Genomic DNA, 16,438 nt, shown 5'->3' with positions numbered 1-16,438 from the left:
AAGGCACTCAAGAAATGAGCCAATGGCAAATCTGTTATCATCATGACTATTGCCCATTTCTCGCAGCATAATTATTTATGCCTGGTAGTTTTGGGACGTTGTTCGCTCGTTGTTGTGATGAAGTTTCAAAATAAATTTGCAAGTTTACGGCAATTAAACAGCCCAATAGCCGAGATAAGTTTCAAACATGTTGTATCATAAGTATTTGATAACATTTCTAGTGACTTTTGCAGTATTTTGCATGTTTTTGCGAATTTCTCAGCTCCACGACCATGCTAAATATCAGGAGCCCTAATACTATGATCTGCGTCATTCACATCATACAAACTAGCAACTAAAAATTTGCATCTGGCGACTATATTTCTCCAGTTGTTCACCAAAAGGCGACCTGAGGATTTTTTAATTTCGAGCCCTGCAAAGCCGGTCTTTCAGTTGTTCAAAGGGCGATTAGTGTTTAACCCGGGTTAAATTTAACCTGGATTTCTTTTTCTTTTGTTCAAAACCCTTTTCTTGGATAATTTTCTCTGTTAGTTTTAACAGCATCCAAACATTGACTTGTCGACAAAAGGAATTAAACTGAATGTACTTTTTTAAGTCTTCGTATCTGAATTCAAATTCCACATACTTTAGCCACAAGTTATCTTAATCCAGCTTTGAACAACCTGGCCCTGTAGATGAGCCTTTGACTTTATTTACTTTTTTTTGTCATAAAGAAGTCTTATCAAGCTATTTAAATACCATCTCCAAATATTGAAAGAGCATAACAATTATTTCCCTTATCTGTTAAAATTTAATCCTGATCCTCAACGAAATAAGCTGGATTATAATGTGCATAATTCCGGAAACTTTTAATTTGAGATGGCACTCTCTTCCAGTTAAGACTACGGATACAGTAAAACAATTTGTGGTCACTGAGGAGGGAGGTTATTACTCCAGTGTCTCAAATATTTTGTGGAAAGCTTCCAGCAATCAAGTCTATTAAGAATATTACGAGTCCTTGTAGACTCTTGCTGGACAGGTAATAAACTGTTTGTGATCTTCGGTCGCCACAAAAAAAACAGAAGATAAAAAAAAACAGCAATTAAAATCACTGAGTGAGAAGAATCAACTCTTTACCCTGTGAAACAGCAGTGCCCAGCATTATTATTGAGTTTAACCATGAAATCTCTGTCATAATCATTCTGAAGAACAATCAGGACTGCAGAAGGTGCCCATGAGAAAACCACGTGATTTGAAAAGGAAACCCATTCTCACATCAAATTTTACCATAACTGAGCTATTTCTAGTGTGCTGATTGGTGGACAGCTATGTTTGGTAAGAGTACAGTCCATGGAAATGATGTCTCGCATTCATGTTTCCTGAAAAACTTCCACTAAATGGGTGCGAAACCTGTCAATGTTGTGGCAAAAAACAAATTTTGCAACAATTTTCCACGGTCTGTACTTCTTATCGACATCAAAATGTTCAAAAATTTGCAGTAAAACCACTTGCCATTCCACTTGAATTTTGAACATGTTGACATCATTTCTATGGTCAATAAGGGTACTTACCATGGAAAATTTTTGTCTATTCGTTAATTATAATCAATGTTCTCTGTTTATTAACAAGTGCATGTAATAACAAGGTTGCATGCATGCCAAACTCCAAAAGGTAACATCTTGTAGCTGCGTAGCAAGCATTTCCGCCCGAGGACGTAGAGGACGTTGGGAGGAGAGCAAAAAAAAAGTAACGGGGGAGGAGGAGGAGCTAAACTTCAGAATGCCCGGCCACTTCTTTGCATATCATTGAATAACAAAAGTGCCTATTGTGTTATACCTCGTTCTTTAAAGCGTTCTGACAAATGTAAATGATGTGACTGGGTATCCAGAGCAGGGGAGAGAAGGAAACGCTTGCCTTTTAACCCCTCCCCCTTCCCACTTCCATTTTTTTTGCTCCCGCTCTAACTTTCGCACAATATATAACTCGATTGGAAACGCTTGCTACGCAGCTACGCTAAACGTCACGAAAAAGCAGCAGTGGGCGGACATTTCACCATCCACAGGGCTCTTACCTTATCGTACAGTAATTCTTAATGAGTCTACCATCCACATAATATTGCAAACGCAAAACACAGAAAGCGTTATCTAAAAAGAACGAAAGGCGCTACCGCATATTTCAGCTGACTGCAAATACTCACTTTTCTATGGGTGACCCTCGCTGATTCCAACAAGCTGCAGAGGTGGGGAAATTCTCCTACTTTTTCCTCATGGTCTTCAAACATTATTACCCCCAAATAAAAGAACCTGACGTATCATTTGACATAAGCATTTTTCGTTATCATCCCCCAAACAGGCGAAACTATGCCCGATAAATCACGCACATGACACAGAACAGAGAGAAATGCAATTTGCTCCAAGGCGTCCCTGTTTTTGTCGCGCGCATCCTGTTAGCTCAGGTTACTATCCCGTGAGCCTGTGCGGTATATTTCGCGGGAAATGTTTTCTGGAACCGGAAGTTGACGAGTAGGATCCCAGATCCTACGGATCGGGAGGAAGACGAGGAGGAAATATATTCCGGCCATAAGGCGAAAAGAAAAGATGTTCAACTTTTCGAAACTTTAATTGAAGCGTAAGAGAACAATCTCCTTTGCTTGCTTGCGTGTATTTGCGTTTTGTTTCTGCCCCTGCCCTCAGTGACCTCAGTATTCCGCGGGAATAAGGGACAAAGCACAAAGTCTAAGCCAAAAATTGCCCGAAACGAACTTTTGGGAAATTGTCGTATTATTTCTTCATTAAAAGTTTTGATCATTATTTAAATATATATCACACTGTTAAATATTACGGGCGCATCAGGCGCGAGAATTCAAACGCCTGTCGCGCGGTGAGATAAGCGTTTCGATTGGCTTATTCGCGATATGAAAATGAATGCTTTGTAGCACGAGAGAGTTGCGCGCCTAGCAACTTGATCTCGTCCTTCCACGTAGGCGGTTTTTGTTATGAATTATCAGAGGTTTAAAACTGCCACGCTTCTATAACCAGATCAGCGTGGAAGAACTAATTGCAAAACGGCAGTTCAGAGCCTGTACACCTGTGGCTTATGTAAACTTGCCCTTAATTGCCATGATGATGATTTCTGAAGTGGCACCAGCAAGATATTTATTGTTATTTTGCTTCATTTACCCGCTTTTTTACTGGAAAGCCGATGCAGAAAATGTTCCGGGGAATCAAGGCGGGTTATCAGATGAAGATACTTCGCAGTTCCATGACAAAATGGCTAACGAACGAAAGTGAGTACAACGCTAAAATAGAGCTAAAAAATAATAATATTTTCTTCCAGTTGTGATTGACAAGATAATGTAAGCTGCTATGACTTGGCCATGCCTCTGAACTGTGGGTTAAATGTGGGCTTTTATTACAACATTGCTTTCGTTTTAGGTACTCTTGGCTAAATATAAGCTGAAAGTGTAACTAGATGTATTATTTCAGTGTCCGAGCGTCCTTAAATCTAGGCTGCGCGTGAATTTAAGCTTACATGTAATGTAGCGCCTCAAAGAGTTTGACTTCACTTGTTAATTCTTGTTTTTAAAGTTTGCAGTTGTATGCAATTCACGAATTCAGGATGTAATCTGCTTGTACCCCTCATGCAGATAACATCATAAATTCATCCGTCCCTAGAATACCCCATTGTAATGAAAGCACAATATTTATTCTTGGTTTGCAGAAGTGAATACCCATTTTCATTTGTAAAGAATAATTTGCTATAAAACCATACCCATGTCTGCAAAACCTTTTAATAACGTTCTATAGGTATAACTGCAGGTTTAAAAATTTCAATTTGCTTGCTTGCTTTCAAGCAAAATATAGAGTCTGATTTTCCTAAAATGCCTTTTCTGAGGCAAAATATCTGTTGCCAGGGCTCCAACTCATTCATGGAGAAATTCGCTTTGAAAATGGTATATGGATACCCCACCTGTTGCTGGAGGGAAAATAAGCGGGGTATTTTTCTGCACAGTTAAAATGAGCCCCTGAAAGTGGCAATTTTTCAGCTTCCAGACGAAGAGAAATTGGCTACCCACTACAAACTGTAGGTTAAGTAATATATTTAAAAAAAATCGTACAAGTTTAGGCCTTTAATACTGCCTGCTACACTGTATTGGCCATTGCAGAAATCACCATAATGTTTTTCAAACTGCTGTTTGACTAGCACTTCATGTAGACCTCACTTTTGCATTATCTCTTTTATTTTTTACAAACTACACACACTATAGCTGATTTCCAAGAATACTATAGAGCAAGTAGATCTACAAGGTACATGTTTAAAGCAGAGGCTACAACTTTGCCTGAGCATAATTATTCTGGCTTTTCCCTGTAGAACAGCAGAATGGAAATCAGAATAGAATTAGCAGTAGGGGGCTTACACCACAGTGTTGACCATCAAAATCCTGAACACAAAAGATGCAGGTATTAATAAAAATACACTTTAGCATGCGTGTGCATACAGTCAAGCTGATGTACTGCACATGCAAATCATGCAAAGAGATAATGCAATAGTCAGGTTTACATGGAGCACTAGCCAATGGGAAGTTTCAAAACTATTATCAATGGTATTTTCTACAGTGGCCATTCTGGTTATCTTGCCATTTTACAGCAAAACATTTTGACTTGGTTGATATTTTGCTGGTCTTAATTAAGTCTGTAGCTGCTGCTCTTCTAGCCCCAATCCATGAAAAATTAGGACTAGAAGACAAAGAAAATTGAGAATCAACCTACACTGTAAGTTAAAAAATTTTAACCTGAATTTCATTATGACCTGTAACATATGCACTACATACTCTCTACATGTGCTACATGGTTGTTCATGTACATATGGCTACTTTGAGAATGTTGGTTTATATTTTAGTCAAGCAGTGCACAGACCTCTGGCCAAGCTTGATAAATATTATCTAAGCCTGCCTTCCATTTGTTTTTTCAGACATCTTCTTGCTCACTTGGCAGATAGAATGGACTTAGATGGAGAAGGGCTGAGGTAAGGTTTTGTTTTGTTTTCAATTATTTATTTACTGATCCCTCAAGGCTCATGCCCTTACTGCACATCCGAACAATGAAGTTCAAAAGCTCCGTTCCTAATTTTGTTTTTCGCTGCTGTCAATCATAATTATGAACAAACCTTATAACACAGAAACACACAAAACAGACAGAAATCCACCAATCACAAATCACAAACCATGGCCTTTTGAACTCATTGAAGTAAACTTCTGTTTCCTGAGAGGTCCGCTAAGATGATTGATGGCAGCAAAGAATGCAAAAGTGAGTTGGCTTTTGAACTTCAGAATTCGCATGTTTTTGAAAAGCACAGTAAACTCACGAATAATAGAACATTCAAAGAACAAGTGCATACTTAAAATTGTCTGTTACATTTTAAGGACCCCTTATGATATGGATCACTGTGATTGAACTCAAAATAATTGTTATAATTATGTACTATTACAAAGAATGTTTATTGTGTACAGCTCTACAGCAGGAAACTTTTAAGCCTGCTGGTGTTGTATTTATTTATTATTACGCTTTCTACTCTTAGATAATCTAGAAGATTTGAAGACAACTGTTTTAATACCTTTGTTTTGTTTTCTTTCCTTTTGTTTTCTTCCATAATTGGTTTCACAATGTGCAACTATGTGAGCTTCTTTGTTTGAATTCATAGTAACTACCAGTACAACAATATGTATATTGTGACATGACAATAGTACCATGAAATGCATCTTAGTCTTATTTCACAAAAATTTGGAAGTTTGTATTTCGGAGGATCAGGAGAATTGTAGTTGCAATGTAGGTAAAGTTAAAGGTTCTCAAGATGACAACTGCGAACAAGTTACAGTATTAGGTTTAAGGTTTAGTAATCCTTTACCATCCATTTCAGGAGTCTGAGTTTTTTAAGGATCCAAGTTTTAGAGACATGCACCCAGGGCCCTGAGATTTTCAGAATTCTAAGGTCTTTTTGTATTTTACAGACATATCCAGAGACATTTTGGCCAACAAGCAGGAGATGCTAAACAAGACCTAAAGGATGTTGCTAATGGTGACAATACCAAAGGTGGTGTACTCGATGAAACTAATGATAAATGCTAACAATAAGTTCTTGCAGCAATAAAAACACAACTTTTAATGTTATTGAACAGGCAACACTCAACTCCATTCACTCCAGGGGACCAGCAGAAGTCCACATCTGACGTAAAACTTTTAAAAGAATGTAGACTACATGACTGTAGTATTAATGTTAAAATTTTACCTTGCCATTACATTATAATGGAGTGCTAAGAATGCTAGAAAAACCCAAATGTCTTTGATGCTAGGAAACATTTTTCCTTTAAAATATAAAATGTGAAAATCAAATGTACCTAACCCAGATTCCAAGGTATAAATATATCTCTTGATTGTGAAATTTTAATCCTATGGGCCCCTTTGGGTTGTTTATACTGTCTTGTTCTCTTTTTTTAGCCTGCAGATCAGGCCCTTCTTGCACATCTGCTTCACACCAGCCTTTGTTCACCTGAAAAATGTGAACCTTAATAATGCCTGTTGTGCAAGTTATGTTTTTTTTTCTCATGCTGTGATGTAGAGGAGAGAGACTGAAGAGGCCTACATTATAAGGCAAAACAATCAGGCAGATTTCCATGTTAATATTTTTATTTTCTTAACAGGTATATTTTATTTCTTCAAGTTCCATGATTATGATGATAACCAGAAGCTTGATGGCTTAGAATGGATGCAGGCCCTAACAGATTTTCATGAAGAGGATGACAACAAGGACGAGTTCAAAGAAGGGGGGAAAATGTTCCTTGAACATGAAGCTGAGGCAATTGTGGATGAACTTTTAAGTAAACATGACAAAAATGATGATGGCATGATTGACTTTATTGAGCTGATGAACCAGAATGTGAATTCATTTATGACAGAGTTGGACAAACCTGCTCCAGAGGATGCAGGACCTGAGAATAATGAACAACAGCAGCAAAATGAGGAGACACAGTCATCACTCGAGCAGGAATTCAATAAACTTCAACAGGCTCAACAAGGTCAAAATCAAGGACAACAGGAAGACCAACAGCAACAGCCACACCAAGAACAAAAGCATGATCAGGACAACCAAGAAAAGGAGCAACAAACACAGGAAGACCAACAGCAAAAGGAAAATAATCAACAAGAATCACTTTCAGAAGAAACACAAGGTGAACAGGAGGTAAACCAAGAGCAACAAGAGAATGAACCGAAAAATGAGCCGAGCTCTTTAGAAGAAGAATACAATCGTCAACAAGAACAATCGTAATGAATTAAATTAAAGTTATGAATGAATTTTTATTATAGGCTCTTATTTTACTACAAAGTTTTATCTTGTCAACATGGTTTAGGAAGATTCAATGGGAATATGATACAGTTATATTATTTCTTAACTTGCCTATTTCTGGAGTGTTTTATTGCAGAAAAATCTTCTATTTACACAGTACCACTATGCTTTGTCATGAAAGAGGAGACCAGATACTACATTAATATTTTTGGCAATGTGAAAAATATGATATAAAATATATATTTCAGCCTGGAATAAGTGTAGATTTCAATTTTGGAATAGCCAGTAGTCTTTCAAACTTAAAAACATTTTAGTTCCTTAGTCTTTGAAGCAGTTTTTAATTTTTCAATTGCATAGTTTTTAAAGCCAACTGAGAGTCATCTATGAAATTCCAAAGGAAATATTGAGTCTCGCCATCTTGCAAATTCTGTCATCCACTTTTTGTGTCCTAGGTACAGTTCACTGTAAGAAATCTTTACTCTTTAATTACTGTAAGTATATTGGGAGTAACTTTGTACAGTATTTTGCTTGCAAATTTTAGCTGAATCTTGTGCTTACATGAAGCAGTTACAAGGTGCACCTGATCGATTTTTCATGATTTTATAAAATTTTCTTTTTCGCAAATTACTATCTTAATCAAATAAAAGGGATAGTATTGGTAATCTGTGAAGCTAGTGAGTGTATAACACAATTTTAATTCAGTCACTCTCTCTTTGATTGAAGTCACAAACACAGCTACAATTCCTTACAGTACCTTGGTGTTGACTGGAATGCTTTATGTATCTTCACAAAGTTCTAACTTATGATCGGGGCCAAATTTAACAAAAGCTCTTATAATGTATATCTGCCCACATTTTTCTCAGCTCTCCTCTGACTTTTACAGACAGTCGAAATATACATATTCCCCTTTCCAGAAAATATAAGGGAAATGGGTACAGGCTTTCGGTGCAACGATTTCTTGGATCATTTGGGTAGACAAGTGTTACTGTGATTGGTTAGTTGTTGCAACCTTTAACCGCCCTGGTTGCGACCAGTCATGACTAAGGCCCGGTTCAGACACCGAACTTTTCATGAGCCGAACCTTATTCGAATTAAGGCCGACCCAAAATATTTAGACCGGCTGAACTGATTCAGACGCCGATCTTAATTGCAGCTGAACTAATTTCAAAAGGCGAAAAATGCTCATTAAGGTCAAGCTGCTTGCAAAATGCGTTTTTTATAATAATTTATGCATTAGGTTCGGTACATGAAAAGTTCGGCGTCTGAATCAAAGCCGTTCCAAAGTCGCTACAAAGGCGAAATTCCTGGCCGGGCTAGGCGAAAAGGACGGCTGCGCCATTCCAAATTGAAACGGGCGTTCCTAATTCATTCAGACGCCGAACTTTTTATGTACTTAATTCAACGTATTAGGTTTGGCTCATGAAAAGTTCGGCGTCTGAACTGGACCTACCCCTTGTCCACCCAAACAATTCCAGAAATCAGTGCCCTTTAAGTTTGTTCTCATTTTCCCTAGAGTTTCTAGTGGATGACTTAGAATGTCAGTCTGCCTCTCCCCTCCTCCTCCTCTTCCCCCCAAAACACACGCCACCTTCTCTTGCGTTTTTAGGGTCATTTTCAGGTCGGAACGCTGATAGGTGCTTTGTTCCCTGTCAAGAAACTGATATTACATACATCTTTGATTGCTACTGGCAATAGAGGGGGGGAGCATTATTTGTAGAGAGAGAGAGGTTCTATTTCAATCAGGTTTCATTTGTTAGTTCTTTGTTCAGAACGTGGATAGCGCTTTTCACCATGTGCTAGGCTTCTATCCGCTAGTTACCGCAGTTCGTCATGCTGACGCGTACCTACTGAGCCGATGCAAATGTTAAAGAAAACGGCAGGAAAAAATGCCTCTGTACGTGCTTTGTTACATTATGGCACATTTTGATACCGTTCTCTGCGGGAGCAACGCCAGAAAAACACTGACTAAAACATTCAATTCAAAGTTTTGTAAACATGACAACGTACAAAGAGTCTAAGATAGTGATCTGGAGGCATCTCGCGTATAAGGCTTTTTTTGTGAAGTTAATATAACGTGACTGCTGATATTTATTTTCGGAGCAAATTTTGACTAAAAGCCTCAGTGGCATAATATACGGAAAGGGAGAACAGACAAGTTCTCTATCCCAGGTCCCAATCACGCACGTAATCCGGGACATGAAAGATGAATAAATTACATACCAAGCGCGACTGAAGCGCGAATTTTCAAAACAGTTTGTTGAAGGGTCTTACAAGTATTTTCTCCCTGAAGTTTACTTCTATAATTTGTTCAACTCCATCACAATGGTGACAGCTATCGTTCTTTTTCTGTTTTGGGGCTCTACATTAGAAGTATCCGGAAAGATTCACGTTGAGGTGAGCTCAAAAAATGAGGTGACTTTCAATTGAAGATTTAACCCTAGTCGTCGGTTTGTAAATTCAGCTTAGTTCTACTGTTAAGCAATGAATCTTTCCGTATTTATACCATTTTCCCGATTTTAACGATTCAAACTGAAATCGGCAAAACTTGTAAACAAAGTTCATATCAGTTGGCGAAACCACTAAGGCAATTAAACTTAATTTACACTGAATAAAGCGACAGTAGTGAATGCAGACTGAGCATCAACCATACCAGTCAAAGCTGGACAAGATCACATCCCGTTTGTTTTAAGTTTATAATGTCAATTGAAGCTTAAAATTCTGTACTTTTTATTACAGCGTTCAGGGATCTTACCAGTAAATTCAAAAAGTTTTGGAATACAGTTTTGTAAGTATAACTGTCTGGTATTACTGAAGTTAATAGAAAACACTTACTACTAAAAACAAACCAGTCAACAAACTCTTGCGGTTTTATCTACAATTCTACAGACATAACACTTGCGAACGATGCAAGAAAATCGCTCACAATAACACCAAATACACCGCGTTGCTGTTGGCGAGTTGACAAAAAAGACTTGGATTGCAAGGTTGGAATACTATTAATTAGTCGATCTCTGGTACTACAAAACCTAGGTCTACGCGAATTTACTTTTTCTTCATGGATTCAAGCTTGCAAGTTTTAAACTTTTACGAATACTTTTTAACAGTACTTTGTCTCTTACCAGTCGATGGAACTTGTTGGAGGAAACGAAATGACACTGTCTCCGTCAACAACAGGGAACATTAGTTACGTATTTCCAAACAAAGTAAGTTAAATTTGCGCATATTTTCATCTCAGAAATAGACTGTATTGACCTCATAAAAAGCATGCGTATGACCTTACTTCGACACTAACGAACGGCTCGGCTGACAGTTTTCAGATTTTTCACTCGGCACTGTTGACAAAAAATGTTGGATACGTATTGTGCGGACGGCTTGTTTTGCGTAAATCCCATTTATTCTGCAGTTGTTCGTTAACTCAATAAAACGGCTCTAAGTGAAAACCTTTGTTCAATCAATTTTAGTATCTGATGGATAGAGTGGGAAGCTGTGACTTTACATTTGTTACTGGAGACAAGAAGCTACATCATAAAGTACCATTCAACACTACAGAACCGAAAAAGGCATCATGGCTAGACGGTAAGTTTCACTATTCAGTTTAATGTTTATATGTGTTAGTGGAGCTTTAGCTTTAAGGCTATGCATTTTGCAAAAAATGAGTTTTGAGTGATTCCAATATTTATCTATGACTGATAGAGTGGTTTTCACTTGACTGTCGTAAAACCAAAACCAAAGTAAATACACTAGCCAACCAAAGGACGTAGTAAAACCAAAACCAAAACCAAAACCAATCCCAATTCGACAGTCAAGTGAAAACCGCTCTAAAAGATTTCAAATACAAATTTGATCACCTAGTCAATATATCTATTCTAATAAATAAGTACACTAGTCAACCGGTCACTTCTTTCTAATTCGGACAGAACTACTCCTAGCCTATTAAAGGATTGATTCTACCCAACTTCTACTACTCTAATTAAGTGGTATGGACCACATAAGGCATTGTTAATACCACCATTTAACGAGGGTGGAGGATTTGAACTCGGGACTAACATGAACAAATCCAGTTTGTTGTCATACTGGGAATTGATTTCGGGGCCGTACCTCCTCAAGGATTCCATGTTTATAGCATTTCACTGTGTCTGTGTATGTTGCTTGCCTTACTATAAAAGCCGTATACTAGACTGTAGAGAGAATTTCTGGCATTCTCGACTTTTAATATTGACTTATTTCGCATAGTTATTGGCTTTGGAGGAGACAGTTACAGAAAATGCCGAGGCGTTGATCGGGTAAGTAATGGAAATACCGTAAACTTCCGATTATAATAAGTCCCTTCCCCGACCCTTCCCCCCTCCCTTATAACCTCCGATTTATATGCCCATCTACCTGTAAACAAAAAAATATTTATCCGGTTAAAAGCCCCCTTCTAGCTTGTATTAAATGAATTCGACTTTTTACCACGTTCTGAAGCTTACAAAAGCGATCAACTTCAAAAATTATTTTGATAATCTGGCTGTTATGTAGCTTGTTTTGAAACACTTAATTTAATCAAGCAATAAGCCCCCCCCCCCCCCCCTTCCCCCCTTCCTTGAATATAAGCCTCCCCGTTTTTAGGGGCTTCTAATTAAAACCCCTTACAAAGTTATATAAGCCCACGGCTTATAATTAGAAGTTTACGATATTGCCTTGTTTAGAGCGCTGTGTAATTCACTTAGTCGCAATGCATAATGAGTATCATAAAGGTTTGGTTAGCTTAATAGTTCCAACAAGTTTCAGACATTGCACGTCTCATCGTCTAATGAGCTAAAACATTAAATTTGTTCATTCAATGCTGTAACACGGACACATGTAAAGTTTGACGTCTGAGATTGATCTATAATAGTAAATCCCTATCGTGTAAAATGGAATGATCTGCAGAGTTTCAGGCAGCATCAGAGAAACATAAAGGGGCGTAGAATCGGTTTATACCATAACGGCCGTGAAAGATTTGCTTACGACATAAAAAATTCGACACCTTCGGCACAAAGGTCACAAAGGTAGAATACGAAGCGTAGAAGCCCTCATGGTAAGAACTGTTTCCGTTGAATGACAATGCGATTTACCTGTCACCTACCACATGTTGACAAAACGATCAAAAGCGAATTCACATGCTATACGAGAAAGAAAGCTGTGATTCAGCTTCTCCTTGAACAAAGGTGGACTGACAGTGCCTGGTCGTTTTATGTCTTCTTTAGGATCCAAGAAAAAACTGTCAACCCGTAGACTGCGTAGAAAAGTACAATGGCCGGAGAAACTTTTTCAGGAACACTACAGGAAAATGCGAAGCTGTGCACGAATGTTACACAAAAGGGAAGAAAGGGGAATTACCAGAAATTGTAAGTTATCACTAATGGGATGCTTTATAGGTATTTTCTTTTTTTGTTTTCTTCTCTCGACCCACTGACTCCTAGATCGATCCAAGACGCTTTGCGAAAAAAAGAAATTCTGCAACAAGTATATCCAGAAGTAAAAGAGAAGTAAAATATCCCATCTTTACTTTTACTGTGTGTTCGTTTTCTTTTCTACCCGTTTTCCTCTTCCATTCCATCTTTTCCTTGTGCTAAGCTTTTACCAGACGTAATCATGTTAACATTTCAACTCAAAATCTGAAGAACATGAAACGTTTTTACATCAATTTGGTAGGAGAAAGGGGTACCAAGTACATGTTGTATTTTCCCTCAAATTAGATGCGATTGGGTTCTCAAGATTGTCGCATCTGCTCTTTCGCTCCTTCCAGTCTTGTCGTGACAGCTCAGTGCACTTTAGAATGATACAAAAGAGACCGTAAGCAATCTCACTATAGTATTTGTTTTACTATGAAATAAAAATATCTCGCCTGTCCTTTCTGAAAGAGCAGGCTGCTTTTAACGAACACTTACAAGTACCGATGTTATGATTAAACAAAAAAAAATTATTATTTCTGATTTTCTCTTGTTTTCAAGTTATTGCATGTTGAAGTTGAAAGAATATTAAAGTATTAGAAATCATATAAGTATACATGTGCCATATAAGTGCTGAAATTAGTATTACATTGATAGGCTTTTGACAAGGACCATAATGACTGTAAGAGTTTAGTGAGTGCTGAACTAACAAAAGAACAGAGGAAACAGATTCATGACAACATGGACAAGAGCAAATTAGCGCAGATGAAGTTCACGTTGGAAGACATCAAAGACATCAATCCGGTAAGCTGACAATTTTTACCAACGCATGCACAGAACTAACGAATGCTAAACGCTTGAAAAGGAAACAATTCACAGAGTTTAAAACAGCTAATTTTCTCTCTATTCGTTTTAAGACCTAAGTGTCCATCTTTCGACTACTACAAACAAATTTTTTTACTGAGGGAAAATTCGGTTGGTATCTTTTTGAATTCAAACAATTTTTAAGTTTTCTTATGAGAAATAAGTGTTAGACAGTCTATCTGCCATCATTCTAGTGTGGAAGGAATTTATTAGTCAACTTTTTCCTTGACTTTTTATTTGTTATATGCAGATTAAATTGTAATGCCATCTATAAAATTCATGCAAGTTAATTGCTTACTTTTGAATGACAGGTGCCACTTAACTGTCACCATGGCCGCCGAGTTGGTTCAGTATGTGTTTGCAATGAAGGTTGGAAAACAAAAACAAACAATGTGCCCAAGAAAGACCTCAGGTTCATTTATGACTGGTGCAATGTGAAGATCAAGAAGACAAAGTACTCTGCCCAAAGAGCTCTGCTGCTTACTGTATCCTTCACTAAACATTAGGGAGCTTGAGCAACATCGATGGGAAAGGCAACGAGAACGGCAAAAAAGCAATAGGTATTAGCAAAACAACAACTTTGCAAGTGCATCACGCTTTTCGTGTTCATTTCTTTGCCGTAGCTAGCCTGCAAACGACAGACGTTTCTCCTCGCTCATCGCCGCCGAGAGACGTTTCCTCGCGAAACGTCCCCAGCGGCGAAGAGCGAGGAGAAACGGATGTTTTCGCAGGCTAGAATTTCTGTCGCTGAGTCGCAGACGTTCCTCCTCGCGAAACGTTCCCCAGAGGCGATGAGCGAGGAGAAACGTCTGCCGTTCGCATGCAGGCTATCTTTTCCGCTGCACGACTTTGACGCAAAACTTCCTAATTTCACGTTTTATGTTGAACGTGAAATTAAGACAACGATTTTCATTTTCTTTTTCCTTAGACTGAACAGACCTTTAGAATTTAACGCCAGAAAAATTCGTCAACATTTGAAAATTTGAACGAGATTGAACATCACGAATGTAAACCAGTCAACTATATTGTCTCGTTTAAATGAGAGCCTTGAGTCTCAACCATAGGTTTTATATATCCTTACAAAATATTATATAAAACACCGGTATCCTTTGGAGATGTGTAACTCTCTTTATCACAATCGTTTCTCTCTGTTACTAATCTTAACCAACAAATCAGGGCTTGGGTCTCGTAGGATTCACCCTTTTGATTGGCTGGGTGATTATCATATGGAGTTGCTTTATCACTGGGACCAGGCTTCATTGGGACAATCGTGAATCATGGAACATCGACAATTTGCTTCGGCCATTTAAAACTTTATGTAAGTTGTCATAGTAGACGAATCTAGTTTATCTCGCTAATCTTGTATCTAGAAGCCCCCCCCCCCCCCCCCCCCCGTAAGAACACGAGAGAGATTGGTTCCCTATACTGAACGTAATACAGTCAACTCTCTATTAAACGACACCTCTATGAGATGAACATTTCTCTAAACGGACACCTAGAGTTGGTCCATTCCTTTCTTCACTCCTTTAAGTTGACTCTCTAGAAGACGGACACATAGTTAGGCTCGATTACCAGCTGCTGTTCAAGAAATGAGCCCACGCTACTCCTCCCTCCTCTCTTCTCGGGGAGAACCGAGAGAGCGACAGAAATCGAGCCTAACGCATAGTGCCGTTCTCAAAGGTGTACTAACGTCTTAGGAGAGTCGACTGTATGCTCAAAATCCTTATTCAGCGTTGCTTGGTGATTTACAGGGTACTATGTGCGATTGGAAGTGACGACGTGGTGGCGAAGAAACCAACATGGCTTTGTGCATACATCTTATGAACCAAAAACTGACAACGAACTTCGTTTAAAGAAAGGACAGATTGTAGAGGATATTGTAAAGATTGACGAAGAAGGATTGTACGAGGTAAGAAGTGGCCAGAAGCATCAGCTTAAGAAGCAGACTCGTACTACATTTATTTGAGTTTTGCAGTGGAGTCACACAGGGACTTTGGGAAAGAAAATAAATGCTATTTTTACTTCGTCTCTTTCCATGACACCCTGCGCGCCTCAATCTAACTCCGATCTTCTCTCATTCCGAAGATAACTATAGTCTGTACTGTTGGGGAGGGGGTGGCTGTACACAGGCTAGAAAACAATGAAACTAGTTGGTCCAAGAAACCTGTAAAAGAATTTTTTGCCAGGATCTTCTCGTGTGGTACGTATGCGCGTGGGGTTGGGGGAAGAAGCGTCGATAAAGAACCATTTTGTGCTGCCTCGGTACATACTAGATGAAATACCTGTTTCCTAAGCTTTTCCTTTTTCATTCAAGCCCCACACCCTGCATTCCCTTTACCCAAAGGGGTAGTTAAATTCAAGAGGCTAGGAGTCAGGTTATAACAGGAATGATCTCTGCTGTATTATCTCCCCAGGGAACATGTGACGGTGTGCGAGGATACTTCCACCAGGATTGTGTCACTGTCAAGCCCAACGAATCTTAAATCCAATCACATTGCAGTTTTGAAAACAGTTTTTTATTTCTCCTTTTTCATATATTTCTCTAGGATGCCCGAGACACTTCGTACATATCTGCCCTGAACCCCTGATTAATCTACAACGTGGAGTCCGTCTTAACTAACCCTTCAAGTCCCATCAATTTTCTCTTAACAATATGGAATTGCTTTGATCCTTTATAAATTCTCACCTTATTTTAAAAGAAAATGCATGGAGAACAGTGGGGAGAATTTCTATGTGGATATTGGGGCTTAAAGGGTTAATTTATTAGCGACCAATTTCGCAAGCATAACAAAAGATCCCAAACCTGCGATGACACATTGACATGTAGAAGAATTCTGTCG

At 38.4% G+C, this 16,438-nt stretch overlaps 3 protein-coding genes across 3 annotated transcripts in view; 2 read left to right on the top strand and 1 right to left on the bottom strand.

Annotated features, from left to right (window-relative positions):
• Nucleotides 1-2,359, bottom strand: part of LOC140930955 (serine-protein kinase ATM-like) — a 65,500-nt gene extending 63,141 nt beyond the window's left edge. The window contains exon 1 of the mRNA XM_073380678.1: nucleotides 2,177-2,359. Coding sequence (XP_073236779.1) covers nucleotides 2,177-2,260 — 84 coding nt within the window. The 5' untranslated portion in view covers nucleotides 2,261-2,359. The remainder of the gene's footprint in view (nucleotides 1-2,176) is intronic.
• A 586-nt stretch (nucleotides 2,360-2,945) lies between these two features.
• On the top strand, nucleotides 2,946-7,944 carry LOC140939123 (uncharacterized). The gene is made up of 4 exons (XM_073388687.1): nucleotides 2,946-3,265; nucleotides 4,951-5,004; nucleotides 5,987-6,069; nucleotides 6,677-7,944. Exons 1-4 carry the CDS (start codon nucleotides 3,099-3,101, stop codon nucleotides 7,300-7,302), a joined length of 930 nt encoding a protein of 309 aa, XP_073244788.1. The 5' UTR covers nucleotides 2,946-3,098; the 3' UTR covers nucleotides 7,303-7,944.
• A 2,116-nt stretch (nucleotides 7,945-10,060) lies between these two features.
• LOC140939113 (uncharacterized) lies at nucleotides 10,061-16,112 on the top strand. The gene is made up of 11 exons (XM_073388676.1): nucleotides 10,061-10,105; nucleotides 10,207-10,304; nucleotides 10,443-10,523; nucleotides 10,782-10,896; nucleotides 11,554-11,603; nucleotides 12,549-12,689; nucleotides 13,392-13,538; nucleotides 13,910-14,083; nucleotides 14,775-14,916; nucleotides 15,350-15,507; nucleotides 16,013-16,112. Exons 3-11 carry the CDS (start codon nucleotides 10,446-10,448, stop codon nucleotides 16,079-16,081), a joined length of 1,074 nt encoding a protein of 357 aa, XP_073244777.1. The 5' UTR covers nucleotides 10,061-10,105; nucleotides 10,207-10,304; nucleotides 10,443-10,445; the 3' UTR covers nucleotides 16,082-16,112.
• Nucleotides 16,113-16,438: the final 326 nt, after the last annotated feature.

This window comes from Porites lutea, chromosome 1, assembly GCF_958299795.1.
Source record: "Porites lutea chromosome 1, jaPorLute2.1, whole genome shotgun sequence".
NCBI classification, from domain to species: Eukaryota; Metazoa; Cnidaria; class Anthozoa; order Scleractinia; family Poritidae; genus Porites; species Porites lutea.
Note: the sequence above shows the minus strand (reverse complement) of the source record. Positions and strands in the feature narration are given on the sequence as shown.

What these genes read in the sequence shown, in the direction of transcription:
- LOC140939113 (XM_073388676.1), top strand. Translation starts at nt 10,446, where the DNA reads ATGGAACTTGTTGGAGGAAACGAAATGACACTGTCTCCGTCAACAACA. An exon ending in ACATCAAAGACATCAATCCG is followed by an intron (nt 13,539 to 13,909) that starts GTAAGCTGACAA and finishes TTTGAATGACAG; the next exon opens with GTGCCACTTAACTGTCACCA. An exon ending in ACGAAGAAGGATTGTACGAG is followed by an intron (nt 15,508 to 16,012) that starts GTAAGAAGTGGC and finishes TTATCTCCCCAG; the next exon opens with GGAACATGTGACGGTGTGCG.
- LOC140939123 (XM_073388687.1), top strand. Translation starts at nt 3,099, where the DNA reads ATGATGATGATTTCTGAAGTGGCACCAGCAAGATATTTATTGTTATTT. An exon ending in AAAATGGCTAACGAACGAAA is followed by an intron (nt 3,266 to 4,950) that starts GTGAGTACAACG and finishes TTGTTTTTTCAG; the next exon opens with ACATCTTCTTGCTCACTTGG. An exon ending in TTAGATGGAGAAGGGCTGAG is followed by an intron (nt 5,005 to 5,986) that starts GTAAGGTTTTGT and finishes TGTATTTTACAG; the next exon opens with ACATATCCAGAGACATTTTG.